Source organism: Triticum urartu, chromosome 7A, assembly GCF_056163025.1.
Source record: "Triticum urartu cultivar PI428250 chromosome 7A, HENAU_Tu73, whole genome shotgun sequence".
Lineage (NCBI taxonomy): Eukaryota > Viridiplantae > Streptophyta > Magnoliopsida > Poales > Poaceae > Triticum > Triticum urartu.
Window position 1 is genome coordinate 232,594,330 of NC_141879.1, and position 11,896 is coordinate 232,606,225.

General features: G+C 54.6%; 1 protein-coding gene and 1 pseudogene across 2 annotated transcripts; both read right to left on the reverse strand.

Moving 5' to 3' along the window:
• Positions 1-1,539: 1,539 nt before the first annotated feature.
• Positions 1,540-5,900, reverse strand: LOC125525431 (uncharacterized; annotated as a pseudogene). Its single transcript, XR_015611826.1, has 9 exons — positions 5,664-5,900; positions 4,440-4,657; positions 3,783-3,863; positions 3,619-3,705; positions 3,432-3,527; positions 3,265-3,318; positions 2,125-3,162; positions 1,996-2,035; positions 1,540-1,900 (listed from the first exon to the last, which is right to left on the reverse strand). The product of XR_015611826.1 is annotated as an uncharacterized LOC125525431 (transcript).
• A 2,514-nt stretch (positions 5,901-8,414) lies between these two features.
• Positions 8,415-9,506, reverse strand: LOC147959139 (uncharacterized). Its single transcript, XM_087532498.1, has 2 exons — positions 8,958-9,506; positions 8,415-8,852 (listed from the first exon to the last, which is right to left on the reverse strand). Exons 1-2 carry the CDS (start codon positions 9,504-9,506, stop codon positions 8,415-8,417), a joined length of 987 nt encoding a protein of 328 aa, XP_087388624.1.
• Between the last annotated feature and the right edge of the window lie 2,390 nt (positions 9,507-11,896).

Consider the following 11,896-nt stretch of genomic DNA (forward strand, 5'->3'; position numbering starts at 1 on the left):
CATCCAGCTCCGCGGGTCCTTACCCGGAGTACTCCGACCAGGCGCCACCCGCCTCGCTACTCCGCACCTCCGAGCCAGCTCGACACGGCGCTTCGACCCAGACACCGCCGCGGTTCGCCAAGATCGACTTCGCCACCTATGACGGCACGGAGGACCCCCTCAACTGGCTCAACCAGTGCGACCAGTTGTTTCGCGGGTAGCGCACCCTTGCCTCGGAGCGCACATGGCTCGCCTCTTACCACCTCCGCGGCGCGGCACAGACCTGGTACTACACCCTCGAGCAGGACGAGGGCGGCATGCCCCCTTGGGAGCGCTTCCGCGAGCTCTGCCTCCTTCGTTTTGGGCTCCCGATCCGCGGGAGCCGCCTTCCCTTCACCTCCACGGTTCAGGACTTCGTCGACCGTTTCCAGGCCTTGGCATGCCACGCGTCGGGCGTGACGGCGCAGCAGCTGGCCGACCTCTTTGTCGGTGGACTTCCGAATCACATCCGCGTGGACGTGGAGCTTCGGGGACCCCAGGATATCCAGACGGCCATGTACTACGCCCGCGCGTTCGAGCGCCGCGCGGTGGCCGTCCAACGGGAGTCACCGTCCCAGGCCACTGGGTCGCTACCTTGGCCAGATCCCGCTCAGGGTCGGCCTGCTCAGGCTTCCGCGACACCCCTTGCCGTGACCGCGGCGCGCCCGTTCCACCGGCTCACCTCGGCCGAGCTACTCGAGCGTCGTCGCCAAGGGTTGTGCTTCAACTGCGACGAGCCCTACACGCCCGGCCACGCCTGCCCGCGACTCTTCTACCTGGAGGTTGCAGACTATATTCTGGAGGACGCCGTCGCCGCCGACCTTGCCGCCCCAACTGTCGCGAAGGTGTTTAACACTGGTTGTTCACCTCGAGGAGTTCAGCAATCGCTTCCCCACCTTACAGCTTGAGGATGAGCTGTTTTGTGCAGGCGGGGAGAAGTGTTATGACCGGCATAAGGGCTTAGCCCAATGGGTTATGGCCCAAGTATCTTAAATAAGGGCTTAGCCCAATTATCTTATTGTATTAGGATTGTTTGCTTAGGAGTCAAGTAAACCTCTCTATATAATCAAGCAAGAAGCAATCAATATTTGCTCGACTTTCCTTAGGGAGCCGAGAGACCTAAACCCTAGCCGCCTCTTGCGTCCGCCGCCGTCGCACCAGCCGCAAGGACGGCGCCCAGCCGCCGCGCAATCTCCTCCTCCCTCCTCCCTCCTTCCCTTACATGCTACGCCCTAGACCGGGTAGAATCCTAGTTTCTACCAGCTAGTGCATTAGTCAAATGAGGGTACCAGCTAGTGCACCTTTTGTAACAAAATCATAAGATCTATAAATCAGTATCCTACAAAATTATGAAGTTTTAGGTCAGGGTACTTGCATGATCCTGATCCCTGGATCCATTCCTATCGATTAATAAAGCCTGGCCGATTGATCTAAAAAGAAGTGTCACACTCTCCACGCACAAAAAAAAAATAAGCGTCACGGTCTCTCCAAAAGGGGAGCACTGAGCACAGACAGCATATGTGATGGTCAATGTTTTTCCAAAACCAATTCAATCTAGCACAAGCCCGAGAGAAGATGTTTACGAGTCTATCTGCAATCACATATCTTTGGTATACAGTTGAGAAGCTGACCGACAACACAGAGTTTCATGTTCTCATTCTCATTGCACAAGAACAAACTAAACCATTTTCGCAGCACAAAGGGGATGAAATACAGGTATACAGCCGACAGGATCAAGCCATGGATACTTCAAGAGAGGACTTCGCAAGCCACAGCAACACAAGATCCTTCCTTTTCAGAACCAGGTAGGTCTCCGCACGCCCAATCTCATCCGAGACCACATCCTCGCGGAAGCCAATCAACTCGAGGACCTCCATCGGAGCTGGTTTTGAGAGGGAAAGGGAAGAAGGCAGTTACTCCTATAGTGTACACCAGAATTTTAAGACTAGTGGGACTTTGCAGAGATAAGAGATGTACCTTTGTAATTCGCCACGCTCCTTTGGAAATGCGGATTGGTCTAGAAGTTTGGACAAAAGGATGATAATTAGCAACAATTTGTTTTAGTGCATCAGAAGACAAAGCATAACATACAGAAACCAAGCATACCTTGCGCAATCTTCTATATCGAATGTCATTTGGGTTCTCTATCACATTCTTGATAATTTTGAAGAGTGTTTGAAGTGCAGAGGATGCCTCTGAAGGTGTAGCTTGCGACCGAAGCATTTCAATAGCCTACTGGAGACACGAACAGAGGGCTGCCACTGGCTCTTCTATTCTTTGCAGTTCATCTCTCTTTAAATTAGCAGCATGATCGTCAGGGTTAGGTTCAGACTCCAAAACTGAGTGTTTTCTGCTCTGCCCAATCTCCGCTCGAATCTTATTTCCAGGTTTCAGAACAGCTCCACAGGTATTAGCATCCAGATCAGGTTCTCCCATGCGCTTCCCATCAATGCACACCTCCTGGTTTTGAATAGAGCTAGAGGAGTCATCAGGATCAGGTTCAGATTTCAGAACTGTGGAGTCAATTCTCAGCTCCATCTCCACTTCCGTCTTGTTTCTAGATTCCAGGACAAACTCACTAGTACCATCATCAGGATCAGGTTCATTATCATGCTCACCATTGATCTCCTTGTTAAGCATGTCAACATCTGCCGAATCATCAGGATCAGGTTCTAGGCAACCAACAGAGCTTTTCTTGGCAACATCATCAGGAACAGGCTCAGAATAACCTCTGGTATTCTGCTCTGTAGATGCCACAAAACCTGCTGATCCTACATCAATAGGCATGGCATCATTATCATCTGGGTCTGGTTCCGCCTTCACATTTTCCTGAATAAAATCCTGACCAGCATCATCCGGATCAGGTTCAGCTTGTGTACCCTGCACATTATATTTCTCCACAGATTTAGTAACACTACTGTGGGAACTCCCCAAATCTGTTGATGATGCACTCAAGAGAAGCTGATAAGCAGCTACTCCTTGCAACACACAGGCACTTGCCAGTGAACTCGATCCGCCCCCAAGCTTGTGACCGACAACACGATCTTCCGGTTCTAAATCAAATTCATGTTCATAGGAATCAAATATTTTGCGGCCACTGAGCACATGTCCACTTGATTTGGTCCAGTCCAAGGACGCAGCTTCCTCATTCAACCGAACAGAAAAATAACTGTAAGTTGAGGATCAGGTGAAGTCAAAGCAAACAGCTGGCAAACAAAGGCAACTGGGGCAGCTAAAATAAAGAACCTGCTTATTAAGAGCGAAAAAGTGGGCATCATGCTCAGAGTGCACCTTATGCGCCTGAAATCAATGAATAGACAAGTAAAAAAAATGTAAAAGGCCGTAACGATAGCAAAAAGATAATCCGCATACGAAATACAAATTCTATGGGAATATAAAACCAAAAAAATTACAAGTTCATGGAGCAGAGTTTTCTTGATACTTTCGTATTTCCGAAATCCTTTCAAATCATCAGTTCGTAGGCGAAGGGGTATCTCCTCTCCCATGTTCTATATGAATAGCACACAATATACCCTCAGAAAACAAAAATTGCTGCGTGATGAATATTAATTGTACTGTATGCGAGTAACTTATATTCACCTTATTGAAGCCTATAATGCATTTTGGACTAACACCTACATATCCCACTGGTGCCATTTCAGTCATGATTCCCACTTGCCATCTATGCTGAAAAAACCGAAAAAATTAACTGTCTAAATATGAAACTACACAAAGAAACAGACCTGCCACTTGAAGATTGTTACCTTGTTCATGATCGCAATTATGCCGGGGTCACAAGCAAGCATGTGCATTCTTTTCAGAGCTTCTGAAGGTGGTGGATTCAACTGGCACCCAAAAGGCAAATAAGCACACAATTTTAATTTAAGATGCCATGATTGGCCTACCCACGATTATACAAATCAGACAGAAACTTGCTACTACTAGCATGCCATGATTGTGTAATTTTGGGACGGACGGACGGACGGAGAAAGTTGAGTTTTTAGGCAACACCTGACATGATCAAGGAGTATAACATGGATTTCATCATTCTAGAAAGTTAGTGGTATGAGATGGAAATGGCTTCAAAATTATGTTCATTTATTCTGGACTAAATAAACAAATTAGCAGGCAACATGATTTTGGGTCTTCTATGCTCTCCTGTATAGATATTTGTTTAAATTACACAATCTAGTTTTTCCATACTTTGCAAATCAATATCCATGACATACACACTGCTGACTGCTCGAATGATCCAATGGAAAGAGCATAGAATTATTCAAGCAGGAAGACCAAAAATGTAAAGGTACAAAATAGCATGAGCAGAAGTAAGATTTATGAGCAAACTGGCATCATGATTGTTATCCAATGGATCTGTCTCATATGAACCGAAAAACACAAATGGGTTCAGAAGATTGACTAACCTCAGCCCCGGGTAAGTGAAGTGTCCGAAAATCACAGAAGATGTATTGCCCCTGTGGAAGTTTTAGCGAAACACGGGGCCTGCCTGAAGATCATTGACTCAGCCGTTGTTCTTCCTCTTCAAATCCAATTATCCGCAGATCTGGTCTTTTGCCATTGTCTGATACTTCCTCAATTTCATCTTCAAAGACACCCATCATTCTAATAGGCCGGTATGTGGCTAGGCTGGGGCATCCGGCTTTAGATGTTAGGGTTTGGTGCGATGTCCATTTGGTCACCCTGTGCGTTCGGTTTATTCGGTTTACATGGTTCGATTTATACGGTTTTTCAGTTTGTACGGTATTAATACTTCGGTAAATATGGTATGAAATTAAAATACGGTTCGGTTTCGGTATATACCAAATTATTTTGGTATGGTTTCGGTATATACCATAAAAACCAAAGTTGACGCGAATTTGGAAATGACGTAATAATAATTAGCAAATTTATGACTCAAAACACATACTATTCTACACAAATAGTATATGACTATATATATAAGTATATATGCATGCATTGATTCATCTGTTGATGGTTATGGACGTCCTTAGCATTTTAAAAATAGAAAAATGACTATGTTACAAGAAAAAATTACGTGCTTAGTAGTGCATTTGACTCATGTACAAGAAAAATGACAACTTGTATGGTTGTTCATCTCAAGAAATATAAATTTATTTTTTACTTCGGTTTATTCGGTTAACCGTTCGGTTTTCCGGTATATACCATAAAAACCAAGTTCAAATCGGTATGAAAAGTTCATACCATACCGAAACCAGAAACCATAAAAACCATAAAATTGGTTTGGTTCGGTTTATTTTCGGTATGGTTTTTCGGTTCGGTTTTTAAATGCACAGAGTGACCATTTGGTATTAGGCCCGGATATTCGGCACACCTTCATCAATGGGATATGAGTAGCAACAGGTGTTGCCTGGGTGGTGGTTTCAGACTCACTGATGTATTACTTTGTATGGTCGCTGTGAATAATTAATAAGATGGCCACATGCATCGTCCAGATGCAGAGGCCGGGGGTTTATCCTCCTTTTCCAAAAAGAAATTCTAATAGGCTTACCCTGATGCACGAAAAGAGAGAGAGAAAGGTGCATAGAAATTGTGTTATTCACCATTGCATTAGCAATTACCCAACAGCATGTTGAATATACGTGCAATGCATGCGCATCATACCTCACTGACAGCAGCTTCTTCCAGTGTTAAGCTTGAATGGGGGTCTAAAAATGGACTGGTCAGCTTGGAACCTTTATTTGCAGATTGTGGAACTATGAACTTCAACATCTCTGGTTTAAAAATAGTCAAATCCTGGAGCAGTCGCCCAAATTCCTTCACCGTACAGCTTGGGTCTGCATCAACGTCAAGTTGCCTGCCTCTCCAAGTGACAGATATGCAAGCTATTCTCTGTTCATCCATTTTGTTCCTGACAAAACCACCTAATGCTGTCAGTTTATGTGTTCGATAAATTATATGATGATCATTTTTTTTCGAGAAAACGCAGGAGACCCATGCATTTCATTCCATTGAAAAGAGGGAGTTTGTAATTACAATCCTCCTAGGAGGCGGTTTCACAAAGAAAGTAGATGCTAGTGCACATCCCATGAGGTGGGCAGCACGACTCTAAGGCCAGCAGCGCCAGCAGTGGCCCAAAGCCTGGCTTCGGCCTTGATCCTACTCACTAAGGCGTGAACGGACGGTTGCACGCGGTCGAAGATGCAGTCGTTTCGGTGTTTCCAAATCATCCAGGATGTCAGAAGCGTCGCGGATGCAAGCCCCTTGCGCATCAGCTGGGAGGTGTCTTGCCTAGCGTTGAGCCACCAATCGAGTAGGGAGCTGTCATTGGCCGGCGCTCGGCAGGTCATGCGCATCCAGGAAAGGATCTCATGCCAGACCTGCCGCGAGAAGGGGCAGGCTAGCAGGAGGTGCTGCATCGTCTCCGGGGCCTGGTCGCACAAGGGGCACGCCGTGTGGTGCTGAAGCCCATGTCGATCAAGGCGGTCAGCCGTCCAGCAGCGGTCAAGGCTGGCGAGCCAGAGAAAGAACTTCACTTTCGGCGGCGCCCAACTCTTCCAAGTGAGCTTCCAATGGTTGCAGGCGATTGATCCATGGAAGGATGCAAGGTAGGCGGATTTGGCAGTGTAGGTGCCGGCCTCAGTCCACTTCCAAATCAGTTTGTCAGGCTCGGCGGAGAGGGCAATACCCTCGAGGAGTCGCCAAAGCAACAAGTACTGGCCGATCTCGTGAACGCCCAGGACGCCGTGGATGTCGCGCGCCCAGAGATGGGCCCGCAGGCCCTCAGCGACCGTCCTATTCTTCCTTCGCCGTTTGGGGATGCACGCGTGCAGCAAGGGTGCAATCTCACGAACGGAGCGTCCATTGATCCACCAGTCCTCCCAAAATTTGGTGTTGTGGCCGTTCCCAATGGACGTGTGGGTGCTGGCGAAGAAGAAGGCCTGCTCCTCAGCAGAGAACTGGAGGTCGAGACCAGCCCAAGCACGGCGCCTGTCAGTTTTGCTGAACCAGAGCCAACGGGTCCTGAGCGCCATGCCGGTGCGCTCCAGATCATGCACGCCCAGCCCGCCGAGGCTCCTGGGGCGCGAGACACGACGCCAGTTAACGTGGTAGTGGCCTCCCTTGGCCTCGGCGCGCCCGGCCCAAAGGAACCCACGCTGGATACGCTCAAGCATGTGGAGGATCCTCTTTGGGGGCACCAACACAAGCAGCTGGTGCAGCGGGATCGCGCTGAGCACCGATTTCACCAACGCAAGCCGGCCTGCTCGGTTCATGAGCCAAGCCTTCCAGGTGGGCAGTCTGCCCGCCACTCTGTCGACGACGGGTAGCAGCTGCGTGGTGGTGGGGCGTCGAATGGTGAGCGGGATGCCGAGGTAGGTAATGGGGAGCTCGACGATTGGGCAGCCCAGGCTCTCGACGACGGGCGGTACAGTGTCATCTTCGCAGCGGATGAGCATGGCGGTGCTCTTGGCGAAGTTGACACGGAGTCCGGATGCCCGGCCAAAAAGCTGCAGGATTGCCTTCACGGCCTCGATGTCGTCCGGATGCGGGTGACAGAAGAGGACCACATCATCCGCATAAAGCGAGATGGGGGGGATCGGCCCGGAGGGTGCAGCCGGTGTATGATCCCGAGCTCGGTGGCGCGCTTGAACAGGCGACCAAGGGTGTCAACAGCCAAGACGAACAGCTGCGGCGACATCGGGTCCCCTTGGCGCAGGCCTTGGCGGTGCCAAATTGGGGGGCCAGGGCTTCCATTGAGCGGCACCTTGGTGCTAGCAGAAGACAGGAGGATCGCCAGCCACTCAAGGAATCTGTCCCCGAAGCCGTATTGTTTCACCACCTCGAAGAGGAAAGGCCAGGATATCGAGTCGAACGCCCTCGCGAGATCAAGCTTCAGCATTACGCGCGGTGCTCCCAGCTGGTGCAGAAGACGAGCAGATTGGCGCACCAGGATGAAGTTGTCATGGAGGCTGCGCCCGGGGATGAAGGCGTTCTGGTTGCTGCTGACGAGGGCGTCGAGTCTCGGCGCGAGGCGGAGCGATAGCACCTTGGCGAAGACTTTTGCAAGCAGGTGGATGAGGCTGATCGGCCGATAGTCCCGCAGGCAGCTCGCGTCGATGCGCTTGGGGAGCAGGGAGAGCAGGGCCTGGTTCAGACATGCGAACCCGCGCCCCCGCATGTCGTAGAGTTGCTGGAAGACGGCGGCGAAGTCAGCCTTGACCGTGAGCTAGCAAGCGCGTAGGAACTCGGCCATGAAGCCGTCGGGCCCTGGTGCCTTGCGCGCTGGCAGCCGCTTCACGGCGTTCCAAATCTCCTCGTCTTCGAAGGGCGCGTCCAGCTCGAGGAGGTCCGGAGATGGGGTGATCAGCTGCGAGAGGTCCAGCGTGCAGTCACGGCCGACCTCGGTGCCCAACAACTCGTCAAAGTGCGAAGGCGGCGGAGGCCATGTCGGCATGGTCGGTCAGCGTGTGGTCATCAACGTCAAGGCTGTGCACCCGATTCTTCTGGCGGCGATAAGAGCATTGCCGGTGAAAGAAGGAGGTGTTAGCGTCTCCGTCCTTGAGGGTTGCGATGCGCGCCCGCTGCCGCGCAATGGTGCACTCGAGAGACGCTAGTCCAAGGTAGGAGCGCTTGATTTGCTTGCGTAGCCACTCCTCATGAGCAGAAAGCATCCTATCCTCCTGGGCCTTGTCAAACCGGAGCAGCAGCTCACGGGAAAGGGCCAGCTTGTGCCGAACGTTGCCGACCGTGCGCGCGCTCCAGCTGGTCAGCTTGCGAGCCGTGGCTTGGAGGCGCCGCACGAGCCGCCGGAACGGGTCGGCGTCATCCATGGAAAGCCAGGCTTCCGCGACGACGTCCTGGAACCCATCCAAGCTCACCCAGAAGTCCTCGAAGTGGAATCATCGGTGGCTCGGTGGTTGCGGAGAACAATCCAGGAGCAGCCGGCTATGGTTGGAGACCACCGAGGCGAGGCATCGAAGGTGGCAGCTGCTATGGCGCTCCTCCCAGTCCGTCGTGCATAGCACCCTGTCGAGGTGGACCAAGGTTGGAGGGGAGCGCTCGTTAGACCATGTGTAGCGGCGCCCGTTAAGGTAGACCTCCTTGAGTGCCAAGTCATTGAGCAAGTGTCTGAACCGCCTCATCATGCGTCTGTCCAAGTTGTTGTTGTTTTTGTCTTCATCGCGGTAGATCAGGTTGAAGTCGCTGCAAAGCATCCATGGCCCTAGGCAGGAGGCGCGTAGGTCGCGGAGTTCACGAAGGAACTCGATCTTCTCGTCGTCCAGTTGAGGCCCATACACGATGGACAGCCACCAAGGCGGGTGTTGGCTTGAGGGGGGAGTGACCCGGGCCGACAGCGTGTGTGTGGTGAACTCAGGGTTAGTGATGGTTACCACCCGGCTTTTCCACGCCAGCAGGATGCCGCCGCGGGTGTCATCCGCCGACAAGTACACGTACTCGTCAAACTCGGAGCCGAGCGCCTCAAGGACAACCGACAAGCAGATCAAAGCCATCTTAGTCTCTTGCAAACATACAATGGAGGCGCCACTAGTGACGATTAGCGAGCGGATGGCGGTGCGTCGCGCGCGCGTTAAGGCCGCGCACGTTCCATATCACAATTTTTAGGTCGTGATCCATGGAAACAGGGTCGACAATGGAGGTGGAGCGCCACGCTACACCGCAACCTCAGCCGCCAAGGTCGCCGAGGCAGGCGCCGACGCCTCCGGGTCGACGGGCAGCTCGCGGTCGACTAGTGCAGCAATGGCAGAGAGCACAGCCATCGGGATCGGAGCGGCGAAGACGTCTTCGTATGCTTTCATCTCTGCGGCAGAGATCTTCTGGTCGAGGCCGAGGATCCCAAGCGTACGCAGCACCTGGACTTGCGCACGGCGCTCCACGGTCGGCGGTGCAGCGGCCCGGCAGGATGCGGACGAGGCCGAGCGGCCCCGGCGCAGAGAGAAGTTAAGGGGCTGCCGGCGATGCCGCTTCCCAGGCGCGAGAAGGATCGTGTTCAGGTGTTTGGTGGCGGCGGAGAGGAACTCGCCCAACGTCCAGGATGCACCTCGCGGCCGGGAGCGGCGCAGCGTGATTGGAGGCGAGGCGAAGCGCTGCGTAGTTAGTCGAGGCGGGGTCGCGGTAGGCGCAGGGTCGTCCGATGCATGCAATGGGCCGTTAGGCTGCATGGCATTGCTGCTGGGCTCGCTGGAGGGGGCCGCCTGGGCGTTTAGGGCCGCAGGGTTGGGCTGGTGGCCCAACTCTGGGGAGGGGTCCTCCCCTGGGTTGCTGCGGTCGTGGTGGGGAGCCACATCCCGAACGCGCGCCGAGGCGCAAGCGAGCGCTGAGCCAGGAGCGGGCCTGTCCGGTGGCATGCCGGGCGATGACGCGCATGCAGAAGTTGACTCGGTCGTGGGTCCGTCCATGGGTGCGCCAGGAGCTGACACGTGCGGGCCAACAGCAGCCCCCGACAGCGGATCGTCATGGGCCGGCTCCTCACTTCCCATAGGCTGCGAGTCTGGCACCATGCTGGCAGAGGGCGGGGAGGGGGCCAAGTAGGCCACCGGATCCCGAGACAGGAGCTGGCTGGGTGAGGACAGGGTGGCCCCGGCGTGCGCGACCAGCCGTCCGCTAGGGGACGATGGGCACAGGCGCTCAGAGGGCTCACGCAGCTGCCGCACCGCTAGCAAGTCGCCAACTGGCACGGCCGTGTTGTCCACAACACGCTGGCCTGGGTCGGTCTGGTCTGGTGACGCCTGGACAACAGCTTTGGCAGGCTCCACTTTGTCTTTCGTCCTGCGCCTGTTTCTGCGCTTTCCCCTTTTGGGGTGGCGACGAGAACGACTGGCCCCACCGTGATCACACCAGGGGACCACGGTTCTTTCGGACGGCGGCGATGCAGGGCCACGACAGAGGCCGTAGGGCCAGTCCGGCGAGGTAGCCACACCGTCCGTGCGAGCCGTGCGGGTGGCAGCGGTCCAGACGGTGGCCTCCAAGGCCATGCCATCCAACCGGCCGGCAGGGGCCATGGCCATGCCGGGGGCGGCGCCGGCAGCCGCAGCCGTGGTGCGGCGCCTCTTACGCGCGCGTCGGCTGTGCCGGCCGTGGCCGGCATTGCCTCTGCCATTGGCGTCGGCGCTGCCCGCATGGTCGCCGTCAGCACCGTCGTCGCCGTGGCCATCCTCCGGCCCTGCGGCGTCAGCGCCCGATCGGTCCACCGCGGCGCGCATTAGCTGGATGGAGACGGGGTAGGTTAGGGTTCAGACCATCGGCGGCGAGGAGGATAGGCGAGAGGGGATTTGCTCGACGATCTCCAGAATGGCCTGGCGACGGATGCGCGCAGGGTCGCGGGTTCGCGCAGAGAGACGGAAGGTGGCGAGGTCCGCGCGCGATCTCGTGTCTGGGTGCAGCCGCTCGATCCAGCAGCTGGCCCCGAGGAGGTGCTCCGCCGTGGAGAGGTGCCAGGCTTGGGCCGGAATGCCGCGGAGCTCTAGCTCGACGCGGTACTTGAACGTGCCGTAGCCGGCGTGGGAGAGCTTGCTCCAGGGTGCGCAGGAAGTGGTCGCCGGCGAGGCGGTCCATGGTCTGCGAGGTGGTGAAGACGATAAGAAAGTCTTCAGGGTGGTGGATGTGGACGGAGAAGTCGCCGGGCAACAGCTCAAAGGAGGAGTAGAGGGTCTCCTCGACTTCGCGCGCGGTCACAGACGACCTTGTCCCCGTGATGGAGGCCACCATGGCGCGGCGCAAGACCGCCTCAGCCTCATCCATCTCGACCGTGTGGGAGATGATGACGCGGTCCGGGCTGGGGGGCGCGAGCTCGAGCGCGGGGGTGGGCGCCGTAGGGCGCGCCGGTGGTGGAACGGCGACGGGGGGAGCCGCGGAGCGAGTCTGTAGCGCAGGCGCACGGGCG

What these genes read in the sequence shown, in the direction of transcription:
- LOC147959139 (XM_087532498.1), bottom strand. Translation starts at nt 9,506, where the DNA reads ATGGCTTTGATCTGCTTGTCGGTTGTCCTTGAGGCGCTCGGCTCCGAG. An exon ending in ACCTTCGATGCCTCGCCTCG is followed by an intron (nt 8,853 to 8,957) that starts GTGGTCTCCAAC and finishes GATGGGTTCCAG; the next exon opens with GACGTCGTCGCGGAAGCCTG.